The 22,564-nt window shown below is 44.7% G+C and overlaps 1 protein-coding gene and 1 non-coding gene across 2 annotated transcripts in view; both read right to left on the reverse strand.

The window, feature by feature from the left end:
* The window catches only part of LOC115131893 (cadherin-4-like), a 364,222-nt gene that overhangs the window by 21,386 nt on the left and 320,272 nt on the right, over nucleotides 1–22,564 (reverse strand). The window contains exons 10-12 of the mRNA XM_029663966.2: nucleotides 14,997–15,182; nucleotides 10,094–10,347; nucleotides 1,311–1,453 (exon numbers count right to left, since the gene is read on the reverse strand). Of these exons, the coding sequence (XP_029519826.1) occupies nucleotides 1,311–1,453; nucleotides 10,094–10,347; nucleotides 14,997–15,182 (583 nt within the window). The remainder of the gene's footprint in view (nucleotides 1–1,310; nucleotides 1,454–10,093; nucleotides 10,348–14,996; nucleotides 15,183–22,564) is intronic.
* trnaa-ugc (transfer RNA alanine (anticodon UGC)) lies at nucleotides 5,366–5,441 on the reverse strand. The gene has a single exon. It is a non-coding gene; the product is annotated as a tRNA-Ala (tRNA).

Genomic DNA, 22,564 nt, shown 5'->3' on the forward strand with positions numbered 1-22,564 from the left:
TATGATCTTCTCTTCTCTATACACGGAACGAGTCCACTGTGCCACCAGGAAGGAGCTAGCATGACATGTTTTTTTTGTTGTTTTTTTTACTCATACAAAGCTTTTCATTTTAGTCTATTCAAATAGACCCCCATTTCAAATGAAACAAGCACTCATTAAGATCAGGTGTGGCCAATTAGTTGCCGCGGCCAACACACCTGAACACACTTAACAAGATAGAGGAGAGAGAGAGTTTTGTTGACGTTGAGAAAGGAAAGTATATGTTACGAAATAATATTCTTAGATCGTTCTTTGAATGCTACTAATGTTTTCTTGTGCTTGTTATGGAAAGGTTTCTTAATGTTCAGAGAACAGAACCATGAGGAAACCTGTAGAAAATGTTACGCTGAAGTACTGAAATTCCCACAAAGGAACGTTGTTTCTTAACATTCTCTGAACTTTCTGAGAACATGACTTTAAATTGAACAACGAGGAAACCTGTAAGAAACGTTATGCTGAAGTACTGAAATTCCCACCTAAGAAACATATGGTTCTCAGAATTCTATGTGCTAGCTGAGTGTCCTTCACTATTCCCAGAATGTTGTAGGAAGGTTGTGTGCAAAAATAACCATAGGACAACCAAGTTCTAAGAAACATATGGTTCTCAGAACGTTATGTGCTAGCTGGGACACTTCCTACCCCCGCTGCAGAAAACAACACAGGAAGTTACACATCACGGTCTCTGACGTTGCCAATCACTGGGAACACGCTCACTCACACACACACACACACACACACACACAGGCAGTGTCAATCATTCTTCAAAGCCATCCCAACTTTAGGTAAACACACCAATGCACTGCACGTCACTGATAAGGCACTTTGGGAGGGGAAAAGCATTCTGTTTGCTTCCGCATGAGAAAAAAAAGGAGAGTTTGTTTGTTTGCTGGGATTGAGTTTGTGCTCAGTTAAGCTCAATCTTGAACTGGGTGGCAGAGCAAACTGGATGTGCCACACTCACTGCAGTGGATGGGCAGAGGAGAAAGAAAGAGAGGCGGAGAGGCGAAGCGAGGGAAGAAAGGAGAACCGGTCGATACAGCATGACTAGCTCTCTGTTACCAGGAGTCTCAGCTCTAATTCAGCTTTAGGTTGGTCTCTGCTCAACCCCACTAGGCCCACCTCTGTCCTCTGCACCTCCTCTCTCCTTTCTCTCAGTCTTTCTCTTTTTCTGCCACACACACACACGCACGCACGCGCACACACACACACACACACACACACACACACACGCACGCACGCGCACACGCACAAGCACAGACAATGGGTCTCACCATTGTCAACCGCGAGGAAGGTGGCTTCATAAATGTTGTTTTTGACGTAGATGGACTCTCTGTCCAGGGTTGCCGTGGTGATGATCTGACCGTTGGTGTTGTTGATGGACAGCCAGTCAGCTGGGTCGGCCAGTTTAGAATACCTGGACAGACAGGGGGAGGAGGAGATGAGGAGGTTTAGACTAACAGGTTCAGAGAAATTATGTATACTCACTCTTCATCAGCGAAGAGGAGGAAGGTAGCAGGTTAAGGCGGCGGTTAACATATGTCGACTAAATCAATGGAATGGACATCACTTTCAAAAGTGCTGTTCAGTTGTATGCCAGTTACACAACACCCAGTTTAAAACTTTATCAATTTCTCATTCACAGCCTGTAGCTTACAGTCAATTTCACCTAATTTTCCACATCCCTGTACTTTAAACGGTAACTATGTAAATGTATATGAGAGTAAGGGGGGGGGCAGGTGAAGGTGAAGGTATTATTCCAAGATAGGAGAGAGAAAAATAAGGGTATCATCTCCACGATTTACCCAGAAATCCCTGTGTGGATATCTGCCTGGGTTCTCCTCTCTCTCTCTCCTCTCTCCCCTCTCCTCTACATCTGTGTTTCATATGCACTGACGTAGAGAACACATTCACACCTGCAAACAGGCCTCCATGCCTAATACCCATACCCTCTCCCTCAGGCTCTCTAACGATGTCTACCATGTTCCCATAGGCCTGCACTACGGTAAGTGGGCTGGAGAGCAGGTCTAAATGTAGGGATGGAGCGATGGAAAGAGAGAGGGATGGAGGGAGTAATCTCTCCCCTGTGGAGAAGATGTGGGGATTTTCCCAGCAGGCTAGTGGGCTGTATCTCAGGCTCTACGCGGCCTTGGGAATGGGATGAGAGGGATGACATTTCCACACTGCCGAGTGGTCAGCGCGGCAGGCAGCTACCCGCAGACTGGAACTGGCAGCCTGTGAAATAACTACTGGGGAGGGAGTGTGGCCTGCACAGAGGGGGGCAAGGATAAAAGACAGAGCGAGAGGAGAAAGACAGTAGCTGACTGTATTCAGAAGCTGCTGAAGCTTACTGCCCATGGAATCTGATGTAAGATGTTTGGCTTTATAGAACAGTCTCTCTCTCTCTCGCTCTCTCTCTCTACGATGCAAGTGCAACACGCAAAAACGGAAATGGAAATGCAATAAAAGGAGCTGTGTTGCAAATGCAATTAGGCTGACACTTCTCGCTAAATTCCCCTGACGAGAATATATCAACCTTGTTTTGTGACACTCACCTGACGTGATTAAAGCTACCGTGTTTCTGTTGTTACCACCCGCAATGGGTTCCCTGGGGTAACGTAATCTCTTAAAACTTGTAGGCCTTTTGTTACAGTTACCACCCGCTATGGGTTTCATTAGGGAAGATGCTACATTCATGAACATGAAATAACCTTGTTACAGTCTGTGTATGCATGTATCCATCAGTCTTGCTCTTTTTATCTATGGTTTCTTCTCTCTCTAGGTCTCTGTCTGTCTGTGGAGGCAGGTCCAGGTTGTACTCTAGGTCTCTGTCTGTCTGTGGAGGCAGGTCCAGGTTGTACTCTAGGTCTCTGTCTGTCTGTGGAGGCAGGTCCAGGTTGTACTCTAGGTCTCTGTCTGTCTGTGGAGGCAGGTCCAGGTTGTACTCTAGGTCTCTGTCTGTCTGTGGAGGCAGGTCCAGGTTGTACTCTAGGTCTATGTCTGTCTGTGGAGGCAGGTCCAGGTTGTACTCTAGGTCTCTGTCTGTCTGTGGAGGCAGGTCCAGGTTGTACTCTAGGTCTCCAGTGGAGAGCAGTCACACCTGAGAAGGAGAGGAAGAAGCTGAGGCTGGAGTTGGTGAGCAGGAAATAGAGAAATAAAGAGGTAGAGAGGAGGAAATGGACACACCCTTTCGCCTCTCACCTCCATTATGGTCCTGTCCTCTCTCGTCCCTCTCTCCCCCTCCCTTATCTGGTAACATTAAAAGTTAGAGGTCTGTGATGATAAAAGACATTACACAAAAGGTCTGCCCCCCAGAGCCTGACGCTCGAACATTACTCATTAATTAAATCCCCCAAACAGTGCCTAACACAGTTCAAATAAAACTTAGATCAAGTTTATTAAGTGCATTATAGCACTCCAGCGCAAGCCAATTTCCCCCCCGCATTGAAGAGACGATCGGGTGTGTAATTAGACATTTTCTTTAAACAATCGGGCACATTAAGGGCACCTCAGTGGGTCCTGAGTGCAGATCTCAATCTCGGCGGCTCGTGTTGAACATCACTTCCTCTTAATTAATTTCTAGTTTGAATGTCAGATTTTCAGCTGGGATTTCACGTGACTGTCAGCTCTAACGGAGGATGATGTGTCAGATCCAAGGGAAAGCTGTGCTGGCTTTTGCTTCGTCGTACCCGTAGTGACCGCATTATAGTCACGCCACACTGTGAGCCAATCCCACTGCCTGGGTGATTGGCAGTCGCCATAGCAGTCAGCAAATGAAGTGTCACTTCCTGTTTCTGTTTGGACGCCTGGGCTGCCGCAGTGACAGACGTTGGATACGTTACAGAACTGGTGCCGAGCTAAATCTACCCGACGGATCGGAGTCCCCCACCTCCAGCCTCCAGCGATCCCACGTGATTTGCACACACACGAAACAAACATACACATTCTACAAGACCCGCACACAGCAGCTGGTGAGCGAGTCAGTGTGTGAAAGAACACAGACTACTGCTGCCTTCTCCAACTGACCTAACAGTACACGACTGGGAAAAGCACTTTTCAAGTAACAGCAATCTGGCTTGGCAGGCCAGAGTCAATTCTATGATTTCATTGCTGATATCAAAACCTGGGGTTGGTGGGCAGTTTTATCATTTCATTTCTTTGGTTCTTACTGCTTCTCTACTGTCTGGAACCGACAGCCATTGTTAGCTCTGGTGCTTTAAAAGACAACAAGGAGAAGTGCAAGTTATAATAAGTGTTAGTATCCAAGCTGCATAATTCCATCGTCTGCATCCATATGACAGCTTTGTGGTACTGGCAAGTGGGTGTGAGGAGTGAATACGATCTAGTATGAAGTCTGTTGGGGTTAGTGATAGTAGTGGTAGGAGGAAGAAAATGTATTTTTTTCAAAGCCTGTCCTTGATAATCAAAAATACATGTCCTCCTCACCTTCCTCCAGCCCATGCAGGGTGGTTTGGGTAATCATTTATGCGTGCATCTTCAATCCCACACCTCGCCTCGCTCGTCTGGCACTGACAGGTAATGCCTGATACCTCTCTCCAAGCCTCCCCCTCTTCCCCCCTCCCATTCCCCCATACCCATACCCTGGCTTCTGTCCCCCCTCAACCACCCCTAGAACTCACTGCCTGCCATTAGTCTGAAGAAAAACTGTCAAGTTCTGGTCCTGACCTCCCCCTTCCCTCTTTCAAATCTCCAAACCTCCCGGCCCCTGCATTTCCTCCTCTCACTCTCCATCTTGTTCATTGCCTTTTCCTTTTCTCTTTATTCAGCAGCACCCTTCGTCTTTCCTACACTCACATTACATTTGTCTGGTCTCCCTCAGTCACATAGAGAGATCTCTGACCTTTGAACCTGGCAGTAGTCACACATACAAAGGGAGTTGTGCCTCAAACCAGTCACCAAAAAAATCAGTCGTGACAAATTGCTAGATAGTCAACACACACGAACTCTGCTCACTTGGCTACTAAGATGGGCTTCCGATCAAAAGTTTCAGCTGATAATAAAACAAAAAACCACAGATAAAACCTCCATCAAAACTTTGCATGGTTTCTGTTCCCCCGTGTCTGATTGTGAGGACGGAGTGTAATGGCTGACTACAAACAAGATAATACATGGTTTGGTTGATTGGCGTGACTTAGCACACATTCATTATGTATGATTACATTTCCTTTGAGGAATAAGAATCCAAGTGATTAGTTTCCCTGCATGATCCAAGCCCGATGCCTTTTTACGCCTCTCACTCTATAGGACTGCAATACAGATTCTTGTCATTTAGCAGACGCTCTTATTCAGAGTGCATATATTTTCATACTGGTCCCCTGTGGGAATCAAACCCACAACCCTGGCATTGCAAGCACCATGCTCTACCAACTGAGCCACACGGGACCTCTCAGACGAAACCACATTGGAGGCTGATGTGGGCAAACTGTCCCACTAGTTTCTTAAGGTGCCAGGGCTGGGCTACGGTAAAACACTAGATGTGCAGGAGAATTGATTGTGGTGGGGAGATTGTGTATCAGTGTGTGTTTGTGCGTGTGTGTGTGTGAGAGAGAGAGAGAAAGAGAGATGGAGAGAGAGAGAGAGAGAGAGAGAGAGAGAGAGAGAGAGAGAGAGGGGGTGGAGAGAGAGGAAAAGAGGAAGGGAAAGAAAAGGGGAGAGAGTGTGAATGTGTGAGGCAGGCCATGACAGAACACAGTGTGCCTCAGCTACTCAAACTTATCTCCAAGATGTACTGCGGACTAAAACTGGTGTACGGAAAAGGATCGGGAGAGAACGAGGGAAAGGGGGGAGGGGGAGAGAGAGAAAGCAAAGAGAGACAGAAGAGAAAGACAGAGAGCTGCAGCAAGACAGAGAGCCCAGCTGGTGACTTTGGCGTCTTCCTAAATTATAATTATAATTTACACTAATTTGCAGTGAAATTTAACTGGCAAATTTGTTTAGATCTTTGCCCCAGAGAGAGAGAGAGAGAGAGGAAAAGGGTACATGATGATGAATGTGGGGTATGGGGTGGGGTGATGGCCTGGCCCTCTCATAGACACAGCCATTCACTTAGTCACCAGACTGACCCAGCCAGGGAGAAAACATACAGACAAACATCATACATACACACTAGCAGTTGTGTAAAGTACTTCAGTAAAAATACTTTAAAGTACTGCTTAAGTCATATTTTGGGGAATTTGTACTCTTACTTCACTACATATTATTTACTCCATACATTTTCCCTGAAATGTCTGAGTTTTGGAGTGTGCCCCTGGCTATCCGTAAATGAAAAAAGAAAAAACATTTTAAAAAATAGTGCCGTCTGGTTTCCTTAATTTAAGGCATTTTAAATGATTTACTTTTCATACTTAAAGGGGCAATCAGTAGTTGCTACATCCATTTTTGGACGTATAAATGAATGATATGCACCTATTGATTCTTGAAGAATATAACTTATAAATGCCTCATGAGCTTAGTTTTACTGTCGTACACCATCAGATCCCCAAATATAAACTTGTTTTACTCCAACAAAGAAAATGTAAACAAACACTATAACAGCCTCACAATATGGTTAAAACTATCATTTGATATCATGGATGATTAGTCCTTGCATCCATAGCTCTGTTTATGAATTTGAGAGTGGTTAAATTTCTCCAGCTCCAGCTTCTTACCGAAACAGGGGTTAAGGAATGTCACTGTGTTCTTGTTTCTACTGCTGATTGCCACTTTAAATATTTTTAAAACCAAACACTTTTAGACTTTTACTGAATGCATATTTTACTGGGTGACTTTCACTTTTACTTTTAGTAAAAGGTATCTTTACTTTTAATCAAGTATGGGTACTTTTTCCACCACTGCACACATGTGTTTAAGTGAGTGAGTGACTGTATGTCCGTGCTTGCAAGTATGTGTGAAAGAAAAATGTAGCCCCTCCCTCCTACATCATAATCAACATAATCATGTCATAAATCAGCTGACATTGAGGAAGTGAAGACACTGCTGTGCTCCACAGACGGCTTTAAAAGGTTGGTTTAGATTCACAGCCAATAGTGTGAGATCCCTGGGAACACTGCAGGTGTACAGACTGCTGTGTCAGGCCTTCGAGCAGGGGCCAGATGCTGTATGTGTGTGTGTGTGTGTCCTATCTATACCTTTAGAATACACATGGCTTCGGTTACCCAGGGGGCAGTGCTCCCCATTTAACCCTCGTGCCCTCCTAACGCAGTGCCCTGTGCTGGCGCCGAGCGAGCACTGGCAGACTGGACTGCTGAGAGATGGACACTGCCAAGAACCATGGTCCCCATTTCACTTTCATCCCTCTCTCTCTCTGTCGCTCTCTCTTTTTATATCCGTGCACGTATGGCCCTATTCTCACTACAAGAGATTGCCTACAGATTTAGAGAAAATACTGCAATGTAAACTTGCGAACTGGTCACATCTCGAACCACTACCGCTGGAGGTTGCAGGAGAGCCTTCCTCAAGAGTCACCGCTTCTCTGAGCCGTTGGGTGTAAACAGAATGGTATCATTGAGGCAAATGCTCCTACAGTAAAAATCATAATGGTTTTGAAAGAGATTAAATGTATAGGCATCCTTATATTGGAGACTAGTTTTATTGAGTTTTTACCTAAATTGCAGTAACAGCCGGTTATTCTGATATTGAAGGGAATCTCGGACCACCAGAATTTATTTCAATGCAAAAGCAAGCAGAAAACGCAAGTAGAAACGCAGTGAACTAACAACTTTGTCAGTCGCATGTACTGATTTGCATGATATTGATGAAATGAAGCATGGTTTGCTCTAAGGCAGGGATCATTTACTAGATTCAGTTGCTTGCCGATTTTTTGTTGACAGGATGGTAGGGGTCCAGAACATAATTAAAAGTAATTTTTAGACTGTAAATTGACCACAGGAAACTCAAACAGATATACACTGAACAGAAATATAAACGCAATATGTGTGTTAGTCCTATGTTTCATGAGCTGAAATGTACCATACGCACAAAAAGCTTATTTCTCTCAAATTGTGTGCACAAATGTGTTTACATCCCTGTTAGTGAGCATTTCTCCTTTGCCAAGATAATCCATCCACCTGACAGGTGTGGCATATCAATAATCTGATTAAAGAGCATGATCAGTACATAGGTGCACCTTGTGCTGGGGACAATAAAAGGCCACCCTAAAAAAGTTTTGAGGGAGCAGCAAATTGGCATGCATACTGCAGGAATGTCCACCAGAGCTGTTGCCAGAGAATTTAATTTATCTCCCATAAGACGCCTCACAACCGCAGACCACGTGTATGGAGTTGTGTGGATGATTGGTTTGCTGATGTCAACGTTGTGAACAGAGTGTCCCAAGGTGGCGATGGGGTTATTGTATGCATAAGCATAAGCTATGGACAACAAACACAATTGCATTTTAAATGCACAGAAATACCGTGATTAGCTCCTGAGGCCCATTGTTGTGGCATTCGTCCGCCGCCATCACCTCATACGCAATTCATGGACGCTGAACATTTCCCAGTTCTCCCATGGCCTGCATACTCACCAGACATGTTACCAATTGAGCATGTTTGGGATGCTCTGGACCGACGTGTATGACAACGTGCTCCAGTTTCCGCCATATCCAGCAACTTCGCACAGCCATAGAAGAGGAGTGGGACAACATTCCAAAGCCCACAATCAACAGGCTGATCAACTCTATGCGGAGGAGATGTGTTGCGCTGCATGAATGGTGGTCACACCAGATACTGACTGGTTTTCTGATCCTTGCCTTTTTTTTAAGGTATCTGTGACCAACAGATCAATTTATTTCAATTGACTGATTTCCTTACATGAACTCAGTAAAATCTTTGAAATTGTTGCATGTTGCATTTATATTTTGTTCTGTATAGTATTTGACTAAAACATAATCATTTCTCAAACCTTGCTTACATTTGTATATGATCACCCGTCTCTCTATTATGCGTGGTAAAACTTGGGAACAGATTTCCAAAATGCCCCCCAAAATTGTGGTGTTTTTAGTATTATGTCTCCCCCCCAAAAAAAAAATATTGTGGGGGACCAAATAAAACCAGCGCGGGCCGCCATTTGGGGAAACGTGTTCAAAGGTAACGTCAATACGGTAAGTAGGCCAAAAAGCAACCTAGCTACGGTTCAGCTAACGTTGACTGACTTTAGCATTAGCTATTGGTAGTCTGTGAGGAGGATGCAGACATTTGGTTAGCTTGTTAGCTACCGAGCTCTGTGATGACTGACAATGTATGATGGCATTACTGTACTTTTATATTCGTCCGAGAGGGGTATACGTTCATTCTTGCTATGATAATTTAGCTACTTGATGAAACAAATGTTGTTACTTGACGTTAGCCTGCTAGCTAGCGGTTGTGCCACTTTTTCCCGTGTAATGGTCTTGCAGCTAAATGAATGAGTGCGTGGACGAGAAAAGAAACCTTTAAATATCTGCACAAGCTTGTGATTTGTTGCATTATTCAAGATTGTCATATGGTTTTATTGCATTAATCAAGAGTGTAATATGGTAGATGAAAAGGTGCTTGCATAATGTTAGCTAGTTGAAGAGTTTGCATGCTTACTGGCTACTGTGATATTTACAGTACACTTGAGCTATTGAGGTAGAACATTCATGTCACGTCACATCGCCAAGCCCCCGAACTCTCTCTTGGCATGTGGCATACCGTTGCTAATGTAAATAGAAAAAATCTTATACTATATAAAACATATATTTTTTTGCTTCACTATGCAACTACTTTTTGCTGCCTGTATAAGATGGTACTTGGCCACTATGCCACTACTGCTAGTTTATACAGGGGGAAGGGCAGCTCTGTACTGAGTGAGTTTACATAGAAATCTTAAGAGAGAGTGAGAGGAGAGACAGTTTGTTTGCATAGTTCCCCACTGTACCTAATGCTCAGCTCAGGAAGCAGTGAGGGTTGGGAAAGAGTGTGGGCGTGTGCGTGCATGCATGAATGTGTGTGTGTCTGTGTGTGTGTGTGTGTTTGTGTGTCTGTATGTGTGTGTGTGTGTAAATGTGTGTGTCCAGTACCTGATGCTCTGCTGCATGAAGCGGTCAGGGTCGCTGGCTGAGAATGTGGTGAGAGAGGTGCCAGCGGGGACGCCCTCCTCAAAGCGGATGGACTTGGGGTTAGTAGGGAAGTAGGGCGGTTCGTTGATGTCTACCACAGAGATGGTGACCCCAGATGTGGACTGGAGGGACGACTGGATCCCACTTGCCAGCGGGGCCTGGTTGTTGACCACCACCGTCAGCATGAAGGCTCTGTTCTGCTCAAAGTCCACCGGCTGGAGAGGAGGAGAGGTGGAGATAATTAGGTTACAATCAGTCATCTCACAGTCCGTCAAACGGTAATAGCAATCAGAGAGAGAAAGAGGCAAAGCTGTAGTGAAAAAGGAAGGCAAATACAAACAGAAGACAAATCAATGATGAGGTAGCGAGAGACAAGAGAGCGAGAGAGATGGATAATAAGAGAATACTAGGAAGGGTCGAATAAACCGGGAGAAAGAAAGCAGGAAACAAACAAACACTGCACTATGGTGAGAAGAAATATATACGGGAGAGAAATAAGAGAGGGATCAAACCCACGGTGCTATCTAACCCCCACCCATCCCCAGAACACTTTAACATTCCCTTCCAGTTCCTCAGTCCCTCTATCCTCCACCTACAGGTGTTAAACACGCACAGAGAGAGAGCGAGAGAGCTGAGTCCTGGTGCTGAGCAGTGCTAGCTTCCGCGATAGCTGGGATGAATTTGAACAACGTTACCGTTAAACTTAGAGGGACCTCTATACCCCTACCTGTAGTTACCCTGCTAACACTGAGTGGGTTAGGCAGGCCTTAAACTATTCATGGACTGGCTGCTGTAGTGCTCCCTGTTCAGTTCACGCTGGGTAAACTCCTCACTGTGTGTGTGTGTGTGTGTGTGTGTGTGTGTGGGCTAGCTCCAGCCACCTTCAAGGGCGATCTGCCCTGTGACCCTAAAACGGAGCGACAGCTCTGGGCTGGCTTAATGAAGACAACACAAACCCAGATTCAAATAACCAGAAACACACAAACAAATATGTTGGGTGTTGCGTGATGCTCGGTCTGATTACAGTTAGCTATTCGGTTGATGATTAGCGCCAAGGGGGCTGTTGTCTGCTGGGTTTGATTGTGACTGTAATGATTTGGAGCACATCTGTCTGTTGCATCGCCTCAGTGTTAGCAGCGAACGGACACGACGGGCAGAGATATAAAAAGCATTCATAATCAAGCAGCCAGGGTGATGAGGGGATTGGATCTGACAGATGCCACGGTGGGGTATGTGTGTACGTGCACAAGTAATAAGAAGAGATGGCCGGGGTTGGCGTGCCCTGCCCTTTTGTGTGTGTCTGTGTGGGGTGAACCAGTGGTGTACTCGGAGCTCTTTGATCCATAGCCAGTGGTGTTCAGTGCACAGGGAGGTCCGGCGTATCTGAAGGCTCACTAACACACACACATCCTAGGGGAGGAGAGCAGAACGAGGGGGTTATAGGTCAATAACCTAGCCTCCACCTCCTTCCTGTGATCCATCACTCACTACCTCTCCCCTCCACCTTTTACTCCATCCCTCTCGTTCCTCTTCTCCTTCCCGAATCTGCTCTTCATCCACTCTCCTCCTAAGCGCTTCCATTCCCCTGCTCCCCCTTCTCCTCACTTCCCTCCCTCCCTCCCTCCTCCTAATATAATCTACCCTGCCTCCTCTCCTCATTGGCAACTCTCCCGTCTACTCCTCACTTCCTCCTTCCCGCTCCTCTCCTTTCTTCTCTCTGGTGTGTAGTCACCCCTATCATTTCCTGTGTTCATCACAGGCTTCTTGAATTTACATATCCTAATGACTTATTAAAGGCAAAATAGTGTGTGTGTGTGTGTGTGTGTGCGCGTGTGCATACGTGCGCATGTGTGTGTATGTTTGTGTGTATGTGATTCTGTGGTGCCTCCGTTTCAATCCAGGATTCCTTAGTGGTGTTCTTATTGGTTCCGCAGAGAGTTCTCTACACGTGTGACATGTGCAGGTTAAGACCTCAGTCCTTGTTTACGGAGCAGCGATGGGTCCCAGGGGAGCTGTCTCAGTAAGCATGTGAGAGATGTCAGCGTGTTCTGCTGATGTGCCTCCACTAGCAGCCAGAGAGGCCTCCTCAGTAAACACATACCACAAGAATTCAAATGCGGCTCTGTGATGTTCCCCCCGTTTCCCTGCTACCTATGCGTTCCAGGTTGTCTGATGTGAAACCGATTAGAGTTGGTAGCCATTCCGGCTCCGCTCCCCAGAGAGACTCAAAGCCTTCCTGTTTACTTGTTGAGACGGTCGATTCCTCGCGCTGCTCCTGGCTCTTAATTTATGATTTCCTGATATCCTCCCTGGGGTTGCTACGGCAGCTTACGGCTGCCCGCCCGCCTGCCTGCTCAATTGTACATCGGGGAGCGAGTAGTGATGAAAAGTATTCTACACTGAACAAAAATATAAAACGCAACATGCAACAATTTCAAAGATTTTACTGAGTTACAGTTCATATAAGAAAATCAATTCATTAGGCCCTAATCTATGGATTTCACATGACTGGGAATACAGACATGCAACTGTTGGTCACAGATAACTTTTAAAAAAAGGTAGGGGCGTGGATCAGAAAATCAGTCCGTATCTGGTGTGACCACCATTTGCCTCATGCAGCACGACACTTCTTCTTCGCATAGAGTTGATCAGGCAGTTGATTGTGGCCTGTGGAATGTTATCCCACTCCTCTTCAATAGCTGTGAAAGAGCATCCCAAACATGCTCAATGGGCGACATCTGGTGAGTATGCAGGCCATGGAAGAACTGAGATATTTTCAGGAATTGTGTACAGATCCTTGCGACGTGGGGCTGTGCATTATCATGCTGAAACATGAGGTGATGGCGATGGATGCAAGGCACGACGATGGGCCTCAGGATCGCCTCACGGTATCTCTGTGCATTCAAATTGCCATCGATAAAATTGCGTTGACTGTGGCTTTTGCCGGCCCATGCCATAACCCCACCGCCACCACGGGGCACTCTGTTCACAACGTTGGCATCAGTAAAACGCTCACCAACACGCCACATCTGCCCAGTACAGTTGAAACCGCGATTCATCCGTGAAGAGCAGACTTCTCCAGCGTGCCAGTGGCCATCCAAGGTGAGCATTTGCCCACTGAAGTCGGTGACGACGCCGAACTGCAGTCCGGTCAAGACCCTGGTGAGGACGACGAGTACTCAGATGATCTTCCCTGAGACGGATTCTGAGCAGGAATTCTTTGGTTGTCCAAACCCACAGTTTCATCAGCTGTCCGGGTGGCTGTCCACAAACGATCCCGCAGGTGAAGAAGCCGGACGTGCAGGTCACGGGCTGTCGTATTTACACACGGTCTGCGGTTGTGAGGCCGGTTGGACATACTGCCAAATTCTCTAAAACGACGTTGGAGGCGGCTTATGGTAGCATTCAACAGCTCTGGTGGACATTCTTCAAGTCAGCACGCCAATTACACGCTCCCTCAAAACGTGAGTCATCTGTGGCATTGTGTGACAAAACTGCACATTTTAGAGTGGCCTTTTATTGTCCCCAGCACAAGATGCACCTGTGTAATGATCCTGCTGTTTAATCAGCTTCTTAATATGCCACACCTGTCAGGTGGATGGATTATCTTGGTAAAGGCGAAATGCTCACTAACAGGGATGTAAACCAATTTGTACACTAATTGAGAGAAATAAGCTGTTTGTGCATGTGGAACCTTTCTGGGATCTTTCATTTCAGCTCATAAAACATGGGACCAACACTTATTCCGTTAATATTTTTGGTTCAGTGTAAAATCCAGTCATCTAGAGATAATGAAGGAAAGCAAAATGCCAGTGCCTGAGGTGCGGAGAGAAATAGAGTGGTGTTAATGCCATTCCTCAAAATGTTATTGTAGAGTCACACAGACAGACAAAAGGAGCAGAAAGAGGAATTACAACTGGCTCTACAGGGGCAGCTCATCAATAAACTAGTCAAAATATACACGCCGTATACAGTATACCTGTACAGGCACGCACGCACACACACACACAAAAACTCACACTCACACACAAACCTGTTCCTAAAACGGTAAACAGATAGGATGACAAGACACGGCTGTGTTGTTGTATCCATCCACCTCAGTAGCTAGAACATTATAACACCACTGCAATTTGTAATTGAGAAATCAATATCGAATTTGTTGCAATGGTCTTAGTAGCCATTATATATGTGTGTGTGTGTGTGTGTGTGTGTGTGTGTGTGTACATGCGCGCCCATGTGCTTGTGAAGGACCTACCCTATCCCTCAATTAGACTTAGCTAGGGGGTTTCAAAGTCAAAGCTCCCATTGCGTTGTGTCCTTAGCTGCCCCTCCCCAGCCTATAGCTAGTGTACAGCCTGGGGCGGACACACACTGACTTATAGATCTGACACGCAACACACAGATTAATGGGATAACACTGTATGTGCTACATCAACCTCACAAGGACATGTCGTATGGTTACTAAAATAAAATATCATACGATATAGACCTGACAACAACAGTCCTCACTCAACCTTGACCTTTCTGTAGGCTCGGTGAAGAAGTGTGCTTTTGAAATGGATATGATAAGTGGGTCTAGGTGAGACCTGGAGAATATCCGTTTTCACCAGGTCATCACTAGATTTGGCAGTTGCTGATTGACGTGGAATTGTTCACTATTTTAGCACCACCTGCCCATTGAATATGAAATGTTTTTCAGAGCAAAGGTCAAACAGAATTGGGTGCTTTTTTTTCTGTTACTTTCCTACATGTAAATCTCCGTGGAACAGCTTTGAACCAATTTGCTATAGACAAAACTCTCCACTGCATTTTTGTTGTTGTCTGAGATCATGTACCATTGTTTTGATTGCCCACAGGGCCTTACCTTCACTACGGTAACCATGCCGTCGTTGGTGTGTTGGTCGGTGATGATGGTGAAGTGACCTATCGGGTCTCCGCTGATGATCCTGTACACGGCATTCCAGTTGGGCGAGTGTGGCTGGTCCCGGTCAATCACGGTCAGGTTGGCAACCACAACATTGACCCGGTTCTCTGGGACCTCCCCTGAAAACTGCCAGGGGTAAGAAAGAGGGAGAGAGAGAGATGAGAGGAGTTAGCAGAAGTCTCCACCTCCTCCTTCTTTGTGTAAGTAGGCAGTCGAATGGCTTAACTATCTCGTCACTCCACAAGCACTACTCCTGTGCGTTAGGGGCATTAAACAAGCTAAACACCCACGCTATCCTCTTGCCTCCACATTTTGATTTTTTTTCTTATTGCCCTCTCCCCATCTTTCTGTTCTTCTGAGAGACTGATGGAGGGAGCGGGGGGTGGAGAGAGAGAGAGAGAGAGAGAGAGAGAGAGAGAGAGAGAGAAAAGGACTGCTTTTGGGAGGGCTTAGGCGGCAGTGGACATGTGTTTGTGTGTCTCTGGGTGGTTTTTTAGATGTCCTGCAGAAACACATGTGTTTTGTCCTGATAAGGACAGCAGAGGAGTCAGTCTGTCTGTTATGGTTGGGCACTGATCACAGCTTAGCAGTCTGTCAAGCAGGCCCCCCCAGCTGGCAGCCCGCGGGACGAATTCGGCCCGCGGGTGATTTTATTATTTTAATTGTTGGATATAAAAGACTGTATAGACAACAGCAAATCAGCTCCAAGTGATTGACATTTTGGGAAAGTAGAGAGATATACTGTAGATATAGAGAGACATACTGTATGTGATAGTATACAAATGTAAATAAGGTTTGAAAATATATATATATATTATTTTTTTGTCAAATATTATTATTTGTTTGGGCTTTTTGCAGTCAAGTTGCAGTCTATAAATTATTTGAAATTATGTTCCGGGCCCCAACCATCCACTCAAGAAAAAAATCGTCCCGTGGCTGAATCTAGCTGATGATCCCTGCCCGACAGGCGCAGGAGACCTTCTCTGTCTGCATAGACTACACACAATAACATTAGGCCCCCCCACCGAGACACGCTGAGACACACTGTGACCCAGCACACAAACACAGTGAGATTAGGAAGCTCTAGCAAGATGGTCGTCTAGAGAACCAATGACATTCTTCAGGAAAAAGAGGGTTCCCGGGGTGGTCCTGTTCGTCTGCTGGGATTGGATAAAGAGGCAGCGTGAGAATGTATGTGTGTGTGTGTGTATATACACTCTTCACTAAGTCTGTTTTGATGTTGTTGTTGGCTAGGCCAGGGTATTCTCCATGCTGATTTGAGGAAAGTTTTTTCTATAATAGGGACATCTATAATAGGGACATTTAGGGACATACAGTGGGGTAAAAAAGTATTTAGTCAGCCACCAATTGTGCAAGTTCTCCCACTTAAAAAGATGAGAGAGGCCTGTAATTTTCATCATAGGTACACTTCAACTATGACAGACAAAATGAGAAAAAAAATCCAGAAAATTACATTGTAGGATGTTTAATTAATTTATTTGCAAATTGTGGTGGAAAATAAGTATTTGGTCACCTACAAACAAGCAAGATGTCTGGCTCTCACAGACCTGTAACTTCTTCTTTAAGAGGCTCCTCTGTCCTCCACTCGTTACCTGTATTAATGGCACCTGTTTGAACTTGTTATCAGTATAAAAGACACCTGTCCACAACCTCAAACAGTCACACTCCAAACTCCACTATGGCCAAGACCAAAGAACTGTCAAAGGACACCAGAAACAAAATTGTAGACCTGCACCAGGCTGGGAAGATTGAATCTGCCATAGGTAAGCAGCTTGGTTTGAAGAAATCAACTGTGGGAGCAATTATTAGGAAATTGGAAGACTTACAAGACCACTGATAATCTCCCTCGATCTGGTGCTCCACACAAGATCTCACCCCGTGGGGTCAAAATTATCACAAGAACGGTGAGCAAAAATCCCAGAACCACACGGGGGGACCTAGTGAATGACCTGCAGAGAGCTGGGACCAAAGTAACAAAGCCTACCATCAGTAACACAATTCACAATTCACAATTCAAGGGCTTTATTGGCATGGGAAACATGTGTTAACATTGCCAAAGCAAGTGAGGTAGACAACATACAAAGTGAATATATAAAGTGAAAAACAACAAAAATGAACAGTAAACATTACACATACAGAAGTTTCAAAACAGTAAAGACATTACAAATGTCATATTATATATATATATATACAATGTACAAATAGTTAAAGGACACAAGATAAAATGAATAAGCATAAATATGGGTTGTATTTACAATGGTGTTTGTTCTTCACTGGTTGCCCTTTTCTCGTGGCAACAGGTCACAAATCTTGCTGCTGTGATGGCACACTGTGGAATTTCACCCAAAAGATATGGGAGTAACACACTACGCCGCCAGGGACTCAAATCCTGCAGTGCCAGACATGTCCCCCTGCTTAAGCCAGTACATGTCTAGGCCAGTCTGAAGTTTGCTAGAGAGCATTTGGATGATCCAGAAGAAGATTGGGAGAATGCCATTTGGTCAGATGAAACCAAAATAACTTTTTGGTAAAAACTCAACTCGTCGTGTTTGGAGGACAAAGAATGCTGAGTTGCATCCAAAGAACACCATACCTACTGTGAAGCATGGGAGTGGAAACATCAGGCTTTGGGGCTGTTTTTCTGCAAAGGGACCAGTACGACTGATCCGTGTAAAGGAAAGAATGAATGGGGCCATGTATCGTGAGATTTTGAGTGAAAACCTCCTTCCATCAGCAAGGGCATTGAAGATGAAACGTGGCTGGGTCTTTCAGCATGACAATGATCCCAAACACACCGCCCGGGCAACGAAGGAGTGGCTTCGTAAGAAGCATTTCAAGGTCCTGGAGTGGCCTAGCCAGTCTCCAGATCTCAACCCCATAGAAAATCTTTGGAGGGAGTTGAAAGTCCGTGTTGCCCAGCAACAGCCCCAAAATATCACTGCTCTAGAGGAGATCTGCTTGGAGGAATGGGCCAAAATACCAGCAACAGTGTGTGAAAACCTTGTGAAGAGTTACAGAAAACGTTTGACCTCTGTCATTGCCAACAAAGGGTATATAACAAAGTATTGAGATAAAATGTTGTTATTGACCAAATACTTATTTTCCACCATAATTTGCAAATAAATTCATAAAAAATCCTATAATGTGATTTTCTGGATTTTCTTTTCTCATTTTGTCTGTCATAGTTGAAGTGTACCTATGATGAAAATTACAGGCCTCTCTCATCTTTTTAAGTAGGAGGACTTGTACAATTGGTGGCTGACTAAATACTTTTTTGCCCCACTGTATAGGGACCATACATAACCACACTCACAAACTCAAAGGCTGCTATAGAGTCTACAGAACAAGGGTCCCCACTGTCCCCACAGGGGGAAAAAACTGGTTGGATCAACTTTGTTTCCAAGTAATTTCAACAAAATAATTTGTTGAATCAATGTGGAAAGTCATCAACGTAAGGGAATTTCATGAGTCCAATTTCACTGGGATTTTTTGGGGGAGGGCTGATTTCAAGTTGAATTCATGTTAGTTGAGAAGTCAACCAAATGTAAATAAAAATAGACGTTGAACTGACGTCTGTGCCAGTGGGTCTGTGCTTAAGAGGGGTGTCATTTTAAGGTGTTCCAGGCCCACAGTGAATAACAGAAAGAACAGAGGAATAATCACACAGTCAAAGTAATAGTGCACGAGGACTGTCTTCATCCTGCCGTCACATTATTGGCAGTGAGGAGGGGAGGCAGAGCAGGAGGTAGGAGGAACCAGATGAGAGGAGAGAGGGGGTGGTTGGGGGAAAGGGGAGAGGGGGAGGCAGGGGAGAGAAGGGGAGGGGCGGTGGGAGAGGGGCAGATGGGGGTGACAGAGAGCTTCATCATGGAGCCCAGGTGATGTCAGGATGAGAGAGGGGAAAAGGATCCAGGCCAAGCTGGTGTTTCCTACTGGCTGGGATTATTCCTCACTACTGAGCACAGGGAACACACACACACACACACACACACACACACACACATCTACTTTTTTCTTAAACTCACAGGCAAAAGTACAAAGATAATCACACAAACAGATGAACACATCCACTTTGAAACACATAAACACCCCACCCACTGCCTGCCTGCCTTGCCGCCTTGAAAAATAGGTCAGCCTCCGATAGGCCTGATGAAATATTAATCTGTAACATTAAAGAGAAATTCTCCAAAACTTTCTATTTCTGGGACGCTTTGATAGATTTATTGGGTTTGCTGCAAACACTAAATATTTGCTTAATGGCCTTCATTGTCGACAAAGTGGCTTTTATGTAGCCCACTGGTGAACTGGATGATTTGTAGAGGGAGCTTGTAAAAAGTGCCCTGCTCATTGTGAATCCAAGACCTCCACTTTGCAAAATAACAAGGGCGATCATCATCAATATCCGCCACAGCATTTATTCAGCTAACCCCCATTTGTGCTGGGTGATTGACATGCACTTCAACACAACAAAAATACAGTGGATGAGACTCCATCCGTTACAAACTACTATCATCAATCAGCTACCGCAACTGTAGAATCCTAATATAGTAAAAAAAAAATTAAAAAAAAAGGGGGGGTCTGATTTACAGTGGTCCTGACCGTGTGTTCTCCTTATGGATATGGAAAAGCTAGAATAGTCCATCATAGATGCCACAGCAGATCCAATTCTGGAACATTTGTACAATGTGCATTGATGGTCAGTGGAGTAAAGAAGTGGTGAAATTATTGAACAAATGACTGTTGGAAGGAACATTTCTGCCATTAAAATCTTTCATTTGTCTCCTCACTCTTTTCCCCTTCAACCCACCACCTTCTATTGTTAATTTCTCTCCTCCACCCTATCCCCATCTACTTACTCTCGGGCCTTGCAGCCCACAACCTTCTCCTCCCTCTCCACCCCTCTCTCTGTGCTTGCCCCTGCTGTGTGGCTGTGGCGCAACATAGCGCTGATGAGCTCTACGTCTGACACATGCTTAGCGAATCTGCTAACTCATCCTCGTACGGATCTTATTGGCCCCCCAGGGTGCATGCTAATGCTAACTCCTATGGTAACGTCCAGCGTGGAAATGATACTTCTGCTGTTTTCAGCACCTCAGCACCTCAGCTCCCCAACACACCCACCTACTCACAACCCAGAGAAGCTGCAGATAGGAAGAAAAAATAACACATGCTAAAAGTCATGCTGACAAGACATCCACATGCCCTCAAAACATACCGTACAGTCGGATATACATATATTATATGTGAAGCTTCATAATAAACCGCCTTTGCTGATGTTCCTTTCTTTCCTCTCATTTCTGTCTCTTACCTTTCCTATATCCCCGTGTTCCCCTGCTCTTGTCGTACGGTGCCTCCCTCCCCCGTTCTCCCTCACCTCTCAGCTCTCTCCTAATGATTGTGCCGCGAGGCGCTCCACCTGCGTAAGCTCTTTCCTTTTTTTGCACTGGAGCTCCGATAAACAGCTGAATTAATCAGCTCCGATCGCCCCTGGGCCACTGGAGGGCTCGGCGTGGCTTAATGACTGACACAGGGTTAATGAAATACACATACATGCATGAATACGCCTGCTCAAGGGCCCGTGTCAAAATGTAACAACAATTATGTCACTAACATAGCTAAGTTTGTCACTGGTATGGGCTAGTAAATATCCTAAACCTAGCCAGTTAGACACTTGATAGCCACAAGCTAAAAGCGGGGAGGAAGGGAGGAGAGAATTCACTTTCTATTTCAGCTGCTGCTGGCTTGCTAATGTACACTCAAATTCGTTTTTCCAAATGTAATTGATTCAATTAGATTTTTTTTCTATAAAGATTGTGTGAGTCATAGAAATTAAGATCTTGCGTTCTTTGTGGTTTTTATATGCAGGGAACATCCATTGTACAATTGATGTACAAAATACTTTTCTAAGTTAGAAACCATATACAGTACCAGTCAAAAGTTTGGACAAATCTGTACTCATTCAAGGGTTTTTCTTTATTTTTTAAACTATTTTCTACATTGTAGAATAAAAGTGAAGACATCAAAACTATGAAATAACACATATGGAATCATGTAGTAACCAAAAAAGTGTTAAACAAATCAAAATATATTTTATATTTTACATTCTTCAAAGAAAGCCACCCTTTGCCTTGATGACAGCTTTGCACAGTCTTGGCATTCTCTCAACCAGCTTCATGAGGTAGTCACCTGGAACGTATTTCAATTAACAGGTGTGCCTTTTTAAAGGTTAGCTTATGGAATTTCTTTACTTCTTAATGTGTTTGAGCCAATCAGTTGTGTTGCAACAAGGTAGGGGTGACATTCAGAAGATGGCCCTATTTGGTAAAAGACCAAGTCCATATTATTGCAAGAACAGCTCAAATAAGGAAAGAGAAATGAGAGTCCATCATTACTTTAAGACATGAAGGTCAGTTGATTCGGAAAATCTCAAGAACTTTGAAAGTTTCTTCAAGTGCATTCGCAAAAACCATCAAGAGCTATGATGAAACTGGCTCTCATGAGGACCGCCAAGGAAAGGAAGACTCAGAGTTCCCTCTGCTGCAGAGGATAAGTTCATTAGAGTTACCAGCCTCAGAAATTGCATCCCAAATAAATGCTTCACAAAGTTCAAGTAACAGACACATCTCAACATCAACTGTTCAGAGGTGACTGTGTGAATCAGGCCTTCATGGTCGAATTGCTGCAAAGAAACCACTACTCAAGGACACCAATAAGAAGAGACTTTCTTGGGCCAAGAAACATGAGAAATGGACATGAGACCGGTGAAAATCTGTCATTTGGTCCGATGAGTCCAAATTTGAGATTTTTGGTTCCAACCACCGTGTCTTTGTGGAGAATGGATGTTCCCCCGCATGTGTGGTTCCTACCGTGAAACATGGAGGAGGGGGTGTGATGATGTGAGGGTGCTTTGCTGGTGACACTGTCTGTGATTTGAATTCAAGGCACACTTAACCAGCATGACTACCACAGCATTCTGCAGCGATACACCATCCAGTACACCATCCAGTACCATACACCATCTAAGCTTGCACTTAGTCCCACTATCATTTGTTTTTAACAGAACAATGACCCAACACACCTCCAGGCTGTGTAAGGGCTATTTGACCAAGAAGGAGAGTAATGGAGTGCTGCACCAGATGACCTGGCCTCCACAATGTAGGAACTCCTTCAAGATTGTTGGAAAAGCATTCCAGGTGAAGCTGGTTGAGAGAATGCCAAGAGTGTGCAAAGCTGTCATCAAGGCAAAGGGTGGCTACTTTGAAGAATCTCAAATATCAAATATATTTTGATTTGCTTAACACGTTTTTGGTTACTACATGATTCCATATGTGTTATTTTATAGTTTTGATGTCTTCACTATTATTTACAATGTAGAAAATAGTTCAAATAAAGAAAAACCCAAACTTTTGACTGGTAATGTATATTAATTAATATACAGTACCAACTACATAAATATACGATAAGGTCCATTATCTCCTACCTGGACT

This window comes from Oncorhynchus nerka, linkage group LG7, assembly GCF_034236695.1.
Source record: "Oncorhynchus nerka isolate Pitt River linkage group LG7, Oner_Uvic_2.0, whole genome shotgun sequence".
Taxonomy (NCBI): Eukaryota; Metazoa; Chordata; class Actinopteri; order Salmoniformes; family Salmonidae; genus Oncorhynchus; species Oncorhynchus nerka.